The 19,151-nt window shown below is 46.8% G+C and overlaps 1 protein-coding gene across 2 annotated transcripts in view; it reads right to left on the reverse strand.

Moving 5' to 3' along the window:
• Positions 1-18,237, reverse strand: part of zeb1b (zinc finger E-box binding homeobox 1b) — a 37,568-nt gene extending 19,331 nt beyond the window's left edge. The window contains exon 1 of one of the 2 annotated variants that reach the window (XM_028969798.1): positions 18,149-18,237. Coding sequence is in view for 1 of the 2 variants with exons in the window: in XM_028969797.1 (XP_028825630.1) it covers positions 17,951-18,008 (58 nt within the window). In the remaining variant the exon portion in view is untranslated. Of the gene's footprint in view, positions 1-17,950; positions 18,054-18,148 lie in introns of those variants that run through there. The other variant, XM_028969797.1, reaches the window with a different exon arrangement.
• Positions 18,238-19,151: the final 914 nt, after the last annotated feature.

Here is a 19,151-nt window from a genome sequence, read left to right on the forward strand (position 1 = left end):
ACAGACAGACGTGCGTTAAGCCCCTGATGTTTTTATTTTAGGAACAGGCCATGATTCTAACAGATGAAGTCATCAGTGACTGCCTATGGAATACCCACAATCACAGTGCATGGAGTAATGCAGACTAGTTAATGACTGTGGAATATGTGACATAGGACCAACACACGCACACACACACACACACACGCACCACTACAACCACAGTTAGGTATTTGCAGACCGTCACTGTTCCAAACGTATTATTCCATTTAATGAAACCAACCCTTCAAAAGTCATACAGATTAAGAAGGTGGGGTCGTCAGTGAAATTGGAGCATGTTGTGGTTGAGGGCGGTGATTTGTTCAGTTTGTACTAAAGATGCAATAAAGCCTCACATCACATCAGATCAGCAATCTTTTCTCAGTCACACACACACTCACACTTCTAACCTCTGCCACAGAACTGTATAATGAAGCTTATACTGAGTTAAGTCTGTGTGGGACTCAGTGGAAACACTATTGTGTGTGTGCGTGTGTGTGTGTGTGTGTGTGCTTGTGCCCTGAGACATTTCGCTGGTCAGTACAGATGAAAGAAACGGCTTTATGCCTCCCCAGGCCCCCTCTACCATCTATGAAGTGTGTGTGTGTCTGTGTGGGGGTCTATACACATCCAGATAAATGTCAGCATGATGTGCTCAATACATTAACAGGGTGACCAGCTCTGCTACAGACTATAAAAGCCCCACGTCAGCAAGCCGAAACGTCACTGAGAGAGAAAATAAAAAATGCCCCTCTACCCTCAGAATCACACCTCTCACAGTCAGCTCACTGCAGGACGACTCCTTTAATGTCCCAAGAAAAACAGAAACCTGAGAGGCCTTCTGCTGGCATCATCTTTCCTTTACATCTCCTCTGCATTTAATCAAAAACCACTGGAGAGAAGGGCGGGGCCACTGCTGACTTTGGGCTGGTTTCTCAGAAACACACACACACACAGAGTGTGTGTGGGATGCGCAATGCCAGCCATGCCGGTGAGAGTATTTCAGGGCGTGTGTTTGTGTGTTTGTGTAAAATGGACTTATGGCCGGAGGCCCGACCCAATCTGGGAACCACCCATACACAGCACCATGACAACACAAAACAGAACATTTAATAATAGGCGAAGTGAAGTCCCCACGGTCGCACAACCAACACTGGACACACACACACGCTTCTGATGACTTACAAATGTATCCATTTTCAAACATAAACCAATCAAGGTTATAGTTCCCAGATGACCCAAACATGCACATTTGTGTTAGTCTGCCTGATTGGCTGATGCCTGTATCATGTGACTTATGAAGGTTCATGCCCGTGGCACTAGAAGGTTCCTGTGGGGATGGTGGGGGCGGTGAACGTGAGGCGCTGAACTCATTCAGCCCCTGCACACTCACGGCTCTAAACCTTAATTCACATCACACTCAAAGTCAAACCCAATCAGACCATCTGTCAGACTCCACCCCCCGACCTGTCGCTTATATTCCCAGTCAGGGCATCGGCGCGATGTTGGCTTCGGCAGGGCCTCCACAATTGGCTTTTTATGGCATTCCATTGGGGTGGAGAAATTCAACTAGTGCCGATACCAAACAAATATCAAAACAATGCCAATGATGCCATAAAATCTGTCGATTCTGCGACGCTCAATACACTGCGAGGTAGTTCTGTTCGATACAATCGTGATGCGTCTGACTGAATAGAGAGAAAAATACTGTGCTAAACGAGTGAAGGTGTTCATTTAAACCGTTTATGTCACGGCTGTGCTTTGTTTACCGTACACCGATACATACGCCTCGCGACATCGCTTGAGGACGGGCGTCTCTGCAACCAATCGACGTTTCTCAATCATCACTAAACATGCGCTAAACCCCGACTGACTGGCCGACGCAGTGGCGGTCAGGAAAAAAGTTGCATAATGCATCAGTGGAGGGACTTGACGTGTGAGCGTAACGTTACGACCTCTTTACCACACTTGCATCTCTGATATGGTTCGAAATTGAAGTTGTAAAAAACGAAGCTTTTCCGCCAGGTTCAGTTGGTCAGCTTTAACACATTGATTCTAGAGACAGCATGTGTTCCAGAAGGAGCCAGCTGAGGTGCTCTGGGCATCTGGCTGCCCTCCCCCGGGAGGGAACCTAAGGCCGACCCAGGATGTCCTGCAGGCCTGGAAATAATAAACGGCAGATTTCCAAGGGGACTGTTGGTCCTACACCGGTGTGATTCTGGCTTAAACTAGCGCAAGTAGTTATTACTCACCAAAAACCGCTCATGGCATTAACCAATCCTGTCGCTACCACTGTGCCCCTCATCAACACACTTAAAGTGGAGCTCAACTGTCAAGAAACCACATTTTGCAACAAAGAGAAGAAGAAAACAAGAGTACAGGTTTGGTGTTGCTTTCCACCTCAGGAGCTTTCCTCCAGAATGCTATTGCTAACACTGGCTATTTAAGCAGCTAGCGCCTTTAACCCCACATTGCACCATGGGCCGCTGAGGAAAGTAAAGGAAGTTCAGAAAATGCATGAGAAGGATTCCGCGCTGAATACATTGACCTATATCATCCAGACGCGGTCGATGTTGACGCCTGCAGCGCTCCAAATAGAGAAAAGCGGGTTTGTTTTATGTGCGAAAGTCTAATGGGATCTTCTTCTCAGAACAGATGACAAACATCCAGTCGTTACTGACTTCGGACCAGGTTCTATCAAAACATATATAATAATCAAATTTGTGTGCAGTGATTTCATGGCTGTACCCTAACTGAGGCTTTATTTTGCACTCACTTCCAGACGTCCACCATTGCCTGCCATAAACACACACACACACACACACAGGCCTCTTCTCTCATGACGATTTCACAATTGTTCAGCTCGGTCCAGTTCTATCCAAGAGAAACTATTTCCCAGGTCGTGACCCTGCCGAAGCCTATCGCAGCTTCCTGCCACCCTCTCCCTGACCCCGGCCGCCGTAACCCCAGAAGACCGCAGCCGTTTCCTCTGTGTTCACCCTCACGAATTCAGCTGATCTAAATTTGCATCCTCTTGATCATTTTTAGTTGCATTCAGATATTTATGACTAAAATATAATAAAACAATGGATCAAAGATGAAAACACATTGACGTCAAACATATTGAGCAAGATGGCACTCTGCTGAATGGGGTGCTAGCGCCCTACAAAGATTACAGTAGGGTGCACTGTCTGACACACAGGTACACACACACACCTCACACATTATTTTGCTTACATTCGAAAGTACCTCATTTCTTGAAAAAGAAAGAGCTCTCCCACTCATACACACACACACACACACACACTCAGAGAGTGCAGCATGTCAGTGTGCAGTCCTCGGCCTGTCAGTCAGTGTGTGTGTCAGGTTAATGTGTCCTGACAGCCTGACACACACAGGAGTGTTGCTGAGGTGCGCTGGGCTAATTGGAGGTGCTATGGGACGTCCAAAGAGCCAAAGATCCTGCCTGTGCAGCACATCGCGGTGACTGTACGACACCGCCTCAGGGACACGGACGCACACACACACACAGACTAGGACTAAGGCCTTCGTCAGCTGTGAGAATGAGCTGTCACTGCAACGCACTCCTTTTCAGCAACACCCAAAACCTTTTCAAACTGCTATCTAGTCGTGTTCCGGAGTCTGATCCAATGCATTAGTGAGCTGAAATGGTAACATAATATTTTGAGGATTCATATCCTCAAAATGTTGAGGCACATTTCGCATCAAATTGTCACAATTGGAAGGGAAGAATGGGGAAACAGTGGATGCGAGAGGAAACAGCTTTATAAATACACATAAGAGTCACACTGTTGCTCTGCCTGTAGAGGAAACACACACACACACACACACACACACACACACACAATGTAGGTGCTGCCTCTATACTACTGTTTAACAAATACAACAACAACTACATCAATACTAATAATAATAATAGTCTCATTGTACGTCTCTTCTCCCAGAAATAATCCGCTGTTGCACTTAATAACTGACATTTCACACTTCACCGGGAGCCTTAACCACCCAAATCCCGCTGTTTCACGTTTTACATGGATTGAACTTTTCTGGGACAAAAGGGCACAAAGTCTTTGACATTTGGGCATTTAGTATTATAGATACGAAACATCAGCTCACTCTAACAAACAGCCGGTGCCGTGAAGCAAATCTCTGTCCCCTTTTCATCACGGCCTATACGATCAATCAGAATATTCGCTGTTCCAATCCGGCGTGTGCGTGATCCTCGCTGCACTTAAAATGATTTACCAGTAGGATGCGGGCAGGACGTGAGTCTGTTGTCAAGTTACGTTGCGTGTGAGTGCACGTACAGTAATCCTCCGTGCGTAATAACAATCTACGCCGGTCACTAGATCAGCGTTGCGATTATTGTTATTGGTGGATTAATCTGACCCTCCGCCGCCCTCCGTGCAGTCTAGCTACCGCTTAACGCACATTAGACTCGGTTTCATTAACTACCCCCACAGGTAAACCCCATCGGCACGAGATCAGACACAGAAGAGGCACGTTCTTTTTAAAATATATAAAAACGATCTGATGTGACAGGTTGGTGTCCCTTCTGGAGCAACTTGCCAACTAAAAAACATTTTTTTTAAAGAGAGAGAATAAAAAGCCCCGCCCACCACCGTCTAGACGGCCTCCTGTCCCCTGTCTGAAGACATTCTCAGAGACTTAATAGTTATTAGATTGAGATGCAATTAGTGCATGATTTATACACAACCACAAGGAGCTACAGTCTTTTCAGGGAGTATTTCTGCATTCGTGCCAGTCCAGACGACGCGAGAGGAGTGTGTGATGTCTGAGTGAGATCGTAAAGGGGTGAGGATATGAGAAACCATTTTTAAAAGCATCTATACAGAGAGCGGCGGGAGCGTGTGTGAGCGACTCGAAAAGAGAAGCCATTCATTCAGGTGGAGGTCAGGAAAGCACAAACAAGATCACATACACACACACACACACACACACACACACACAGAAGACATCAGCCAACCATGTGAGTCTCACAAGGTTATCTCATGGGAGCATCCTCCTGCTCTCCCCTCCCTCCCGCTCCTCCTGCTCATGTAACAGGCAGATTAACAACAGGAAGTCTGCCTCCCTATCTAAACTGAAGGGGACACACACACACACACACACACACACCAATAAAAACAAGTACCCAGGTCCGACCCGTTCTGTAGGTAAAACTAAATGGGAAGGTTAAAGAAAACCATTGTTAATGTTAAATACAAAACTCCATTCACATGCAGAAGCCTTCTAAACTGTTATGGACAATAGGTGGTCAAAAACACCCTTCATGTTCCAACACGAGTGTAATGTACTACCCAGTCTGCACCATAGGAACAGACCGATCCGCCCATGAGTGGGTTCCTGCCCGATTTGTACACCTTGAGTTTAAATTTTTACTGCGTAGAAACACGTAATGGCCACCAGAAAGACGGTTTACAGATCTTTTAGTAAGTGTTACTGAAGACCTGAAGCCGCATCAATGTTCTGTATTGCAGTAACTCTCAACTTTCTCTCAACTTAAGTTCACGAATGCGTCTCTCTCTCAAACACACACACACACACACACACACCATTCACTCACACCTACAGGCAATTCAGAGGAGCCAATTCACCACATGTACATGCTTTTGGAAGGTGGGAGGACACCTCACTATTTTTTGTCAGTTCTTCAATTTTACAGCCCTGTGTTCGATTTAAGGTCCAAAAATCAATGCTTCCTGTAAGAATGCGACTTTTACACAATCAGCAGGACATGATTTGTTGTGTCTTTATTAAGACAGGAGGTGCCATCAGCACCAGTGACAGTGAGCAGATGCACCTTTTAATTCCATCACAGGAGAATGCCAACCAATGCCCTGTGAGCCCGGGCGGTGCCAAACTGGCACCAGAGCCAAAAGGATGCAACACGAGAGAGAGAGAGAGAGAGAGAGACGGATGTGAGCTGGGCGGGACATGGGCACCGGGTATTCTGTTGAATGGATGAATAGGCCAGTTTGAGGCACTAGGAAGTGAGGAAGTTGTCTGAATCGGCCCAGTCACTGGTGACACACACACACACACACACACACACACCTGCACACTCAGGAAAAAGCTTGTTTAGATGCAAGGTCCGATCCTGGGTGGGCAACAACTGATGCAAACAACTTACGGTTTTTAGATATCTATGAATCCAATATTCATAAGTTTACATCACAATGCATTTCAGCCTAACAATTAGGTTAAAGAAATGCATCTTAAATCCATGGGATTATGACAGCATAATGTCAAAAGATGTTTTTTTCAAAGTGACCTTGAAAGCACACACTCAGGAATGACCTTTCCAGCCTTTAGATCATCCTCTGTCTGCCAGGTCAGTCCACCTTGAAGATTCACCGTTAAATTAACTCAGAACAGGTGGGCGGGGCTTCAGGGACATCCTTGACCCGCATTTTTTCCCCCGCAGTTTCAAACGTCAAGGCCTCCACACACACACACACACACACACACAGTATGTACAGTATGTACTGTGTGTGTGTGTGTGTGTGTGTGTATATATATATATATATATATATATATATATATATATGTATATATATATTGTATATACATACTGTACATACTGTATATCCAGTACCATCCAAAGGTTCTCATTCAATGTGTTTTCTTTATTTTCATGACCATTTACGTTGGTAGATTCTCACTGAAGGCATGAAAACTATGAATGAACACATGTGGAGTTATGTACTTAACAAAAAGTGGAGACCTGGCCTCCACAGTCACCGGACCTGAACCCAATCGAGATGGTTTGGGGTGAGCTGGACCGCAGAGTGAAGGCAAAGGGGCCAACAAGTGCTAAACACCTCTGGGAACTCCTGCAAGACTGTTGGAAAAGCATTTCAGGTGACGACCTCTTGAAGCTCATTACTGCAAATCAGCGGTGGTAGTAGCCTAGTGGGTAACACACTCGTCTAAGAACCAGAAGTCCCAGGTTCAAATCCCACTTGTCCCTGAGCAAGACACTTAACCCTAAGTTGCTTCGGGGGAGGACTGTCCCTGTAACTACTGATTGTCACTCCGGATAAAGGCGCCTGATAAATGCTGTAAATATAAATGTGAGGCAGTAATCAGAGCAAAGGGCGGCTATTTTGACAAAACTAGAATATAAAAGATGTTTTCAGTTATTTCACCTTTTTTGTTAAGTACATAACTCCACATGAGTTCATTCATAGTTTTGATGCCTTCAGTGAGAATCTACCAACGTAAATGGTAATTGAAAACACATTGAATGAGAAGGTGTGTCCAAACTTTTGGCCTGTACTGTGTGTGTGTGTGTGTGTGTGTGTGTGTGTGTGTGTGTGTATATATATATATATATATATATAGAGAGAGAGAGAGAGAGAGAGAGAGAGAGAGAGTATGACTCCTCCTTTCACTTGCAGGGAAGTCCCCTTCAGTCCTGCGGCCTCTCCTCCTTTGAAACTGTGGTTTTCGAGTCGACAAAACACCAAACCGCATTCATACAGAAGGCTGTTGGATGGAGGAGCTCGGAGTGAATGACATTGGCATCGGCGTGGTTGCTCCTGCGACAGAGGGGGGGATTAGAGGAGGTGCGCGATTAAAATATACCGTAGAGCTGGTAACCGCCATGCAGCTGCATGCAGCTTTACAGCAAATCCAATTCAACATCCGGACAATGGATGTACACATCACGGTAGTCCCAGCCTCGTGTTGGCTGGATTATGTACAGATACTCAAACGACAGGCGAAAAGGATTTTGTGTGCAATTAATATCCTGCTTTTAATATTGTTCAATTCTTCAATCTGTGATGAATAATTACATTCATATGCAGGGAATGAAAAATGTTGATTACTGGACTGAGTCCAGATCAACAAAACCAACTTGGTCACCATTATATCATAATTATATCACCATTATAACATTATATAAACTCTTGTAATCTGAATTACTAGAAAAGATAGAACAGAGTGAATAGAATGATTGTATTCATATTCATAGTTGTCAAATGCTGATAAATGTAAGATCATTTTCATCAAACATTACAAATATAAATTATAGTTAAAAATAAAAGAACACTTCTGAATATCGTGTTCGAGGTATATGGGAAGTTGCCGGTTCGATCAGCTGAGAGCTGCTGATTCATCGTCCGGCTGAAACTCAGTTCCATTCATCAGACCCCCGCGGCTGCTATTCCCCGAGTCGGCGGGATGGACCGGGGGAAGTCAGCCTCCTGATTTACGGACACCTACTGCAGCCGCAACAGTGCCATTATTCCCCCGGGGTTGGGCAAGTCAGCAGGGTTCGAGTTAAGGGGGATGGGGTATGTACCACCAACACCGACTGGACCCTCACTGCACACACAGTGCGAGGCGATGGCTAGTGAATGGTAAAGTAATGTAATTATTTTACACTTCACCTGTACCATCAGCTCTGTGTGATCTTATTACCTCACCCACATGCCCTTCACTGCTCCGGACAGTGCAGGCTGATCGCAGCGCTTCCATCTTGCACACACACACGCGCACACACGGACATACACACCTTTCCATTTAACATTGATTTTACTCCATCTTTCTGTCGCTGCTACCTCTTTCTTGCCCGCTTACTCATCCTCATTAGGCAGGTGTGCATGTGTGTGTGTGTGTGTGTGTAAATGCATGCCACACCAGTGTGCACATTCCAGGAATTTGGGATAATTACTGGAAGAGATGTAGTCTTGAATTTTTGATATTACACACATTTCACACATGCACACACTCTCTCACACAAAGACTAATTAAAACAAGCCCTCGCTAATTACTGATTACTCAATCTTCAATCAAATAAAAACACTGGCAAATCAAGCAACACTGCGAACCCTGCAGGGTCATCTGGATTAGATGAGCTCTCTAACCCAACACACGCAGTACATGATTAGCATGTGTACAGGTAAAGGATCTGTTTGTGTGTGTGTGTGTGTGTGTTGAAGGGGGACTGTGGAACTTGTGCAGGTGAAAGCACAGGCAGGTGAAGCTCAAGGCCACAGTGTGTTTTGACTGCAAACACCTGAGTACCACCCCTTTACCCACAATGCACCATTTCCAGAACAGGTGGAGGTAGGACAGGGTGAAAGATCAAGTTTACACACACACACACACACAAACCATGCTTCTGTGTGCAAAATGGCTCAGAACATAGTAACCAACCTGATTGGGCAAACGATGACATCACTGAGCAGCTCACACACACACACACACACACACACACACACAAAATTTCATCTCATTTTCTCAATCCCTCCATTGTTTGTTTGCACACACTGACAGTGGGACCGAAAGCTTCATGCACTCCGGCTAATACAGAGTGCAGCTACACACACACATGCTGAATTTATCCCTTAATGTGACCTCTTATCACATGGACCTTATCAGCAGCAATGAGGCAGACGAGTGCGCACACACACACACACACACACACACACACACTGTGACACACTGTGGATTCAGAAAGTGAAAATGAAAGTGAAGTGATTGTCACACGTGATACACAGCAGCACAGCACACAGTGCACACAGTGAAAAATGTTCATATTTTCTCGTTTTCATCAGAATAAGGCGAGCGAGCTGCAGTTTTTCGTTAAGCAGTCTGATCTGCCGGGGGAGGGCCGGACAGACCAGTAAGAGTCCCAGCAGGGGTAAAACCTGCCCCCAGTTACACCAGTTTAAAGAAGAGTCCGCACACACACACACACACACCCACACCCACAATAAAAGCGCCTAACTACTCATCACACAGGTGTGTTTTCAGTTTCATCATCTCATTCACACCAAGTTGTAGAATAGGACACACACACACACACTGTGGAGCACTCAGGGGGGGTGATACATTAATTTCCTGTCTGTTTTGCATTTCCCAGATATCAACACACACACACACACACACACACACACTCACACAGCACAGAAAGAGACAATTGTGCTTGAAGAGGTAATCTGCCTCACACACCTGTCCCACTGCGACTCACACAGACAACACACACACATATTTACACCAAACACACTGTCACACACTGACCCATCTCACAGCAAACGTTCACATGTGGCTGATACACACACACACACACACACACACACAAGCCTCGACAAAAAGAAAGAGCCTCTTGTCTGCGGGAGCTCTCATTAGAATCTGATAGGAACTGTGCGTGTAAACATGGCCTCCGCGTCCGGAACATTCAGGGAATCGGCTGTAAAGTCACCTGACTGCAGAACGAAAGCGAAGTTTGGAGAAGAACAGTAGGACATGTGGCAATAACTGTGAGGATGGCATCTCCTTCTCATCTCCTTCTACCGACCACCGGAATTCAGACACTTGTCGCAACCATCACATCAGGAAGCTGCGACTGAACAATCACTTTGTTTCCTCCGTTGTAGTGTTCATAGGGTCCAGACTTCTGGACTGGTTGGGCACGTCTTAAGGGGCGACAATTCCTTCAACCTTCCGGGAGGATGAGGAACACGACCGAGAGGAACAACTCCTGCACGGACAGACAGAGGAACCTCAGGAGAACATGGTTGCGTGTTGGGGGGGACGGGCGGGGGATTCCTCCATCCTCCTGAGGAGAATGTGGCGTATGCAAATAAGATCACGGGGTCAGGAAGAGATTTCCCACAGACACTCTCTTTCTCTCTCTCTCTCCTACACACACACACACACACACACACACAGCGTGCCTGAAAGAGCCTTTTCTTTTTCTCTCCCACTCATTCTAAAGGCTTAACACACAAAGGCTCGCTTAAACATTCACACACACACACACACACACACACACACACTGATCAGTTAAGGGTCTGAGGGGAAATTGAGGGTGAGGGTTTTCTTCCTCCCACCTTTCTGCTCTGAAATGATTTAACGGTGCGTCCGAGAGGGCGAGCGAGAACCCCATTCGCTCCAATAACCGCTGTTCGTACGCAGAGCAAACTAAATCAACAGGTACGTGCCACACACACACACACACACACACACTGAAGACACACACGCATACCTTTGCAATTTTACAATACGCCCTGTAAATCACACCTCAAACCCCCCCACCCCCCGACTTCCTCCCTCCTGCTCAGCTGCACCAAAAGGACTAGTGTGTGTGTGTGTGGGGGGGGGGGGGGGGGGGGGGGGGTTACGTCCCCCACCCCAACGCTACGCTTTGTTACCTCCCCAGAGGAGGGACACACACACACACACAGCCAATTTGGCATGCTGGCCAATGCTCAATAGCACAGAAGGGAGAGTGAGGTCATTCCGCAGCATCGCATGGGCGCCTAGGTTAAAGGTCGCCGAGCACGGCACGGCTACTGTGTCTTAATGCAGATTAAAACACGGGGGGAGGGTGTGTGTGTGTGTGTGTGTGTGTGTAATGAGAGGGGGGGGGGGGGGTCTGTTAAGGAGTAGCTGTCCCCCTCGTCTACAGTTTAGGAGCTATTAAAAGCCATGTGTGGGAAGAAAAATAGACAAGAGGAGAACGGAGCACGAGCTGCCAAGTCCCTTCTGCCATACAGGCATGGCGTGTGGGGCGCGTGAACTGAGTATCTAGCCTTCAACGTCCTGGTCTATGCGCACATTTACATTTCCAGCATTTATCAGACGCGTTTATCCAGACCGCCTTACGGTCAGTTGTGACAGGGACAGTCAGGGACATGATGGAAGTGAGTGGGGTTCGAACCCAGGTCTTCTGGTTCATAGGCGAGTGTGTTACCACCCATAGATTCCACTGCAGCAAACAGAGTACAGCAAATCACACCATCAATATGATATTTTTGTATATGTTCATATCAGAACAGGAATAACAATTAACAATTTGATGTTATATAAACCCCACTCAGTCTTATCAACCTTGACTTATAGTGAAGTGAAGTGATTGTCACTTGTGATACACAGCAGCACAGCACACGGTGCACACAGTGAAATTTGTCCTTTGCATTTAACCCATCACCCTGAGTGAGCTGTGGGCAGCCATGACAGGCGCCCGGGGAGCAGTGTGTGGGGACGGTGGCACCTTGGCGGATCGGGATTCAAACAGGCAACCTTCTGACTACGGGGCCGCTTCCTTAACCGCTAGGCCACCACTGCCCTGTGGACACTCCCCTATGTCACTTGTTTGCTTGTTGCATGAGGCCAAAAATACTTTTTTTATTAGATTTTAGGAAATACGAACTAAATATATGAACTAAAAAATGTTGCAAACTGCCCAAATGTGAAGAAACAAACCTTATCTTCTTCCTACGGGTGCCACCATGATACCACAGAAGATAATGTGCATCTCGTTTTCAGTACGTATGAAACGCCGAGCTCACCTCTCCACATGGTACCGCTTTTCCTCCAACTAACTTGTTTGTCTATTGTTTTGGTCTGTGATGTAATAGGTCAGCCGGAAAGCAGGCCTGGCATTCAGGGGACATTGGGACAGTGGCGGCCTAGTCGAGCTGGACTACAAATACCATCAGTCTAAAGGGAGTTTATTCGTGTAGGTGGAGGGGAACGGAGGCAAAGGTCCTCCTGACATGGCTGGTTCAAGATGCTGATGTGGCATCCCCCCCCCAATCCAGATCCTGATGTCACTTCCTCTGACCTGCAGGGGCTTTCGGGTCGCAGTAACAGCCTTAAGCTCTGATGCATGCCGACCACTTGGCCAATTCATGTCAGCGGGTGTCAGGAGTCGCACAGGCCTCCGAGTCGGATTCCAATGACTGTGTCTGGCTTCCCGAACGATGCGTCGGATTCCTCACAGCCCCCCTGCCCCGCCGACAGGATTCCCGAGCCCGGAGTAGCCGGTCCACGTCTCTCAGACACACACTAAACTCCCGACACGACATTCTAATGAAAGCTGGGACACGACAATACACACACCCAGAGCGGAGCTAAATATATATTACGGTGTGTGATGTCTACAGCGGTGTGTATGTGGCAGGGTGTGTACTCTGGCAGGTGTGAGGTCACAAGACAAACTTAAAAAAGGCTCTAAAACACCTGAAATATTTCTTACCTAGAAAAGGGAATTGGTCTATTTTTGTGAATGCCATTACAAAACTCCTCTTAGCTGTGTGTGTGTGTGTGTGTGTGTGTGTGTGTGTTTATTTTCCAAGGCCTGATGGCGGCAGCCGCATTCCTGCCATCTCAAACTGTGAGGGTTAAATTACAGAGGGGTGCGGAATAGGGAGAGGTGACACAGGAAGTGTGTTGCCTTCTGTCATACACACACACACGCACACACACACACACACACACACACACACACCTGTCTTACAGACGGCTCTTAACACCTCCATGTTTAACAACCCAAGTGGCAACTCAAGAAGAGAGCGACTCAGGAACACGTCCCTGTACACAAAACCACAAAATCTAGCAATTAAAAAGCATATTTCACACAATTAAGTCAAACGTCTCGATAAGACAGTAAAAAAGAAATTGTAATTGTGTTAAACTTACACAGACGTTGCCCACTTCCCTTTTTTTAAGTGTAGAACTTCTTAAAACTCACTTTGCAGAATAAAATGAGAAGTTATTTAAAGACCGGTATTTAAAGACAGCGTTCGACTCCCTTCTGATTTGAAACCCCAGACGTATTAAAAAAAAAAAACATTATCCTGCACTATTACAGATGTATATCAGATAGGATCGCAGACTGACATCTTTCACAGCGCTTATATGTTTTAAACAATAAAATCTCCAACGTTGCATGCATGTATGTCACTGAACCAGGACATGCCACCGCATCTCACACCTCACGCCCCGACCATCCGAATTTTACACTGTAATCTGCCACACCGGTGAAGGCACAGAGCGCTTCAACTCACTTTTGTACTCTGCTGGACTTTATTTGCTTGTGCTCGACATTACAATCGATGCTTCACACAGTGACAGTGCGGTTACAGTAGCCACCGCCCAGGGATGTCTTAGTCCTCTTCTATTCTCTTTTATTTGTCCCAGATTGTTCCATTTTATTTATTTTTGTAGCTTCACTCTTAGCAACGCACAGCATAAACTGAGGGGTTCAGGCTTCATTTCACTTTGTGTTGTGCTGCTATAACTGTGCATGTGGCAAATAAAAATCTTACATTAACAGCATTTATCAGACGCACTAATCCAGAGAGACTTACAATCAGTAGTTACTGGGACAGTCCCCCCCTGGAGACACTTAGGGTTAAGTGTCTTGCTCAGGGACACAATGGTAGTAAGTGGGATTTGAACCTGGGTCTTCTGGTTCACAGGTGAACACCGGCTGGAATGAAGACCTCCAGGACCAGGGCCGGGGAAAGCAGGTTTCTCTCGATCGGAGGAGCGCGTCACCGTCAGCCGGATGAGGCAGGAGTGGAACGTATAGAATGGACATTAGTGAGCAATTCTTGTTACGTGCGTCAGATAACCGAATGAATATGTGTACCAGACACTCAGCTGCTATCTCCAAATGCCTTAAACCCAACAGAAAGCACGACGGCAGTCATTCAAAAAGCGAATAATAAATGACAAATGACAAGAAGTGATGTTTGTGTAGTGTATAGTGTATAATCAGTATAATTACAGCATTATTACAGGTTTATAGAGATGTATGCACACCACCTGATAAATTATGCAGGTTGTGTGTATTTCACAGGCCTCCCCACACTCACACACACACACACACACACACACCAGTTGTTCCTGGCCCTGTTTAAGGAGATTTGTCCTCAAATGCAAGTCAGATGGTCAGAGAGCGCAGAGCATAAAATGCCTCACACACACACACACACACACACAGAGCGTATAAAATACAGGCCGAACAGGCTTCCCCTGACACAAACAGGCAGTCTGTCATCCAGCAGGGGAACCAGCGGCTCTCTCCCCAAAAAGAAAGGCCATTCAAAACAAACTTCAAAATTTACAAAGAAAACACAGCGAGTTCTTTACAAAAGGTACATTTGGCATAGAAAACACATCACGTGTTGCCTGACACTGTGTGTGTGTGTGTGTGTGTGTGTGTGTGTGTGCACGCATTTGCAAGCCCCTCCCTCCTGATTATTTGATTTGGCCTGGGCGAACACAGGAAGAGCTGTAATGGCGTGTCGCTGATGTTCCACACACAAAAAGCCAGCGCTCCAGAGCCGCCAACTAAACATCCCCGTGTCAGAGAAGGTGGCAGGTTGCGAGCTGGATCCTTCGTCCGGGCGTGGTCACCGCAGAGCAGACCCTTCATCAGTGCAACAAATGCTTCGGTAAAACTGGAAATCGGACCACATGACCGTAGGATCCTGTTCACGCTGAGCGGCCCGGAAGGGTTCTCCACAACAAGTCGTCGACGTGGGTCACCATGCGCCCCCCCCCCCAAAAAAAAAAACACTACAAGTTGTTGGTACAATTATCAGCTACGAAAAATGTAAAAAATCAACCAGATATTTAGTGCAGAGTTCTTTTGACCACATTGCGATTGCAGATTGCCGATGGAACGTCGATTCGCATCTAAATGGGGAATTTAGTTCCGGACCATCACTGAGCTCAGAACACGAAGCCATTTTAGTGTTGCCTGAACTGTGCTTGATTAAACTCTGACTTTAAACAGTCAGATGAGCTCCACTGGCCGGGAATGAATTTTTAAACCCTTGAAACTCCGAACCCGCACCGAAAAAATTCTCTCTCTCTCATTAAAGAAGAAGGTTTTTTTGGTAACTTAAACCTCTCGTTTAGTTTCCTGCGGAACCGTGTCAACAGGCCACTCGGACCCACGGCCGGAACACATTCTCCGACGCCTGCTTTCCTCGCACAATGAGGAAAGCAGCATTAAAGATCAGCGCAAGAAGGATTAAAAGGGCCTCTGGGGGAGAGGGGCCTTTTCTATTCTACCTGCCCTGCAGGACGGTGACGTTGGCGGTCAGAGTTCAAGCCGGCCAGCCCTCCTCCGTCCGCTGCACCGATGTTTACACACGCTTTTTATCAGGTAAGAGCATGTGTACAGTTTCACCTGCGCAGCACGGCAACCCACACAACTATACAACATGCATACACACGTGCACATGTTTAAAACCCACAAATGATAATGAAGAGAAAATGGCAGTAATGTTCGTGTAGTAATGATATGCAGAGATGTGTGTCATGAACGATCTCCTACAAGCAAAAGTCTACAGATTGGGGAGCAATATTGTTTCTGGATGGGATAGCAGAATAATTCTTGTGCAATCTTACCAAATTTGTATAATATACAGTACAGGCCAAAAGTTTGCACACACCTTCTCATAACATGTGGAGTTATGTACTCAAAACATGTTTTATATTCTAGTTTCTTCAAAATATCCGCCCTTTGCTCTGATTACTGCTTTGCACTCTTGGCATTCTCTCGATGAGCTTCAAGAGGTCGTCACCTGAAATGCTTTTCCAACAGTCTTGAAGGAGTTCCCAGAGGTGTTTAGCACTTGTTGGTCCCTTTGCCTTCACTCTGCAGTCCAGCTCACCCCAAACCATCTCGATTGGGTTCAGGTTCGGTGACTGTGGAGGCCAGGTCTCCACTTTTTGTTAAGTACATAATTCCATATGTGTTCATTCATAGTTTTGATGCCTTCAGTGAGAATCTACCAATGAAAATGGTCATGAAAATAAAGAAAACACATTGAATGAGAATGTAGGTGTGTCCTAACCTTTGGGCTGTACTGTGTATATATACATATACATATGTATATGTATATTATATACATATATATATATATATTCTTTTACGATTGCAGGATGGGAGGGTCTGTGTGAAACAGTACTGACAATAAATCCCTCTCGAGATCTGGAGTGCGCACATAACGCCGCTGTTCCGTGGAAGTTGGGTCGTTGTGCAGGCTTTAAGTTACGCGGACTGTTGCGCATGCGCGGAGGACGCAGGTAAAAAACGCCAAACGCGAGTTTTACCGCACAGCCTCGGAGCCAGAGCGCCACCGCCCAGCTGACGGAGCCGCGGAGAGGTGAGCGAGCCCGGCTCGGTCCTTATATAGCCGCGGAGGCTGCAGCAGCTGCCCGCATTCCTCCCGCAGGTACACTTTCGTCCATTAGTCCACGTCGATGTTATTATTATTATTATTATTATAACCATTATTTATTTAAAAAGCCATAAAGACACGAGGGTTGGTTTTACAAAAGAAAAAGTCCTGGCATCTCGCTCAGCGCCCAACAACGTCCACACCCTCACAACGTTCACCTCTGGACAAGAGGGACTTTAAAACTAAAGAAGAAGAAGAAGAAATAGAACACGCACAATGTCTCTCTCCCCAGCGCCAAGACCTGCACAGCAGCAGGACAAACTCCCCCCGAAAGTTGCGGCGAAGCACGTCAAAAAAGAACCAAAAGCCTGGGTTTTTAAAAGCAAAAAGTTAAAAACAACGAGCCGTCCAGCCCGTTCAGATAAGTGTGTGCTGTCGCTAGCTTAGCTACCTGCTACCATCCAGAAACGAAACGAGCCGGAGAAAGGGGGAGTTTAACTCAAATACAGCAATGCAAAAATAAAAACAGCGAACTTTTTTTTAATAAAACACATGCTACTGTACACCGCGAGTGTCCGGACGTGGATAAAATCAGGCCGCGACACACTATAAAAAAAAATACTATAAAAATTGTCATTATTATTTTTATTTTTGGTAAAAAAAAAAAAAAAGCGGAAAAGGCGAGGGAATAAAAGTTAAAGTTGTCCGAGCCGGGAGACCGCGGCGCGGTTATAACGGGACCGGAGTAGCGGTCCCCGCTAGGCGGAGGCGGGAGTCGCGGGGCGCAGGTATATAACGGTACGGCACCGTTACTTTTCGCTCCTCGGCACTTTCACCGAGAGCCGAGGACCGGAACGGCGGGCGGGGAGGGGGCGGGGAGGCGGGCTGCGCGGACGGCGGCCGCCGAGCGGAGCCCGGAGCGGAGCGGAGCGGGCGCGTTCACTCACCGCTGGTCCTCCGCGGGTTCGCCTGCTTTCTGCGCTTACACCTGGGGCCATCCGCCATGATCCCTCCGCTGCGTGCGAGTGCTGCCGGAGAGTCACCTCCTCTCTCGCCCCCACACCTCCCCTGCGCCTCCCCTCCCTCCCTCCCTCCCTCCCTCCCTCCACCTGGTTTACGACACTCCGCTTTACGACATCACCTACTGGCGCTGCACCTCTCGGCGCGCACCGCGCTGCGGTCATCGCTGCCGGGCAGAGAGTGGCCGCGGTTCCTTCCTCCGCCTCGGCGCAGTTTCCTGTCAGCCGCGGGAAACCACCCCAAAAAAAGGGACGCAAATAATTACTCAGCAATTGGTAGTAGGCTGGTGGGTAAAACAGTCGCCGGTGAACCAGAAGACCCAGGTTCGAATCCCACTTACTACCCTTGTGTCCCTGAGCAAGACTGGAAGGGACTGTCCCTGTAACTACTGACTGATAAATGTAGATTCATTAGATCAATTAGTCAAAACAAGAGCGCCATTGGGATCTCGCATCGTACTTTTTAAGCGGAATCGTAACTTTGAAGGCGCACACCTGGACAGCTGTAACCAGGCAACTTTGCGGCGGCGCATGCGCACATCAGACGTGGGCGCTCAACGTACATGCGGTGCACAAATACGGACAAGTAGCAGACAATTAACTATTTTCCACGTTTTATTTTTCATAAATTGCATACAATTCTTTTTTGTTTTCTTTTTTTGTATTGTGGTTGTTCTGGTTAATTTGAAGAGTTGTATTCACATTTTTGTAATATCCATCTGCATGCATAATCTTCAGTTGATGCACGCCTCACCCAGACCTGAGGGAGGTTGCAGTTGCTTTGGTCAGACACAAAAGGCATATAAAACATTCCAAAGTGGTCATTTTAAGTTGCAGAAATGGTCAGTTGCACTTAAAGTTCACTGCACATGATCACTCTGACTGAAAGCTAGGCTACTCCCAGTTGCATAATATCCCAGTGTGTGTACTTGTGTCGCTCTGCTCTTCTCAAGGCTCTAGTGGTTACACCTGGAGTCAGCAGCTCGGCTAGGAAGAGCTGCACACATCTCATTCACTCTTTTCCAAAAAGTGAGCGTATGCTACACGAGTGCAGTGTTATGTCTGTGGCATTCATTGAACGTGTGAGTGTGTTTGGGCATGTGGGTGTGTTAAGCAGCGCTGAGGATCA

The sequence above is a fragment of the Denticeps clupeoides genome, chromosome 2 (assembly GCF_900700375.1).
Source record: "Denticeps clupeoides chromosome 2, fDenClu1.1, whole genome shotgun sequence".
In the NCBI taxonomy this organism is placed as follows: Eukaryota; Metazoa; Chordata; class Actinopteri; order Clupeiformes; family Denticipitidae; genus Denticeps; species Denticeps clupeoides.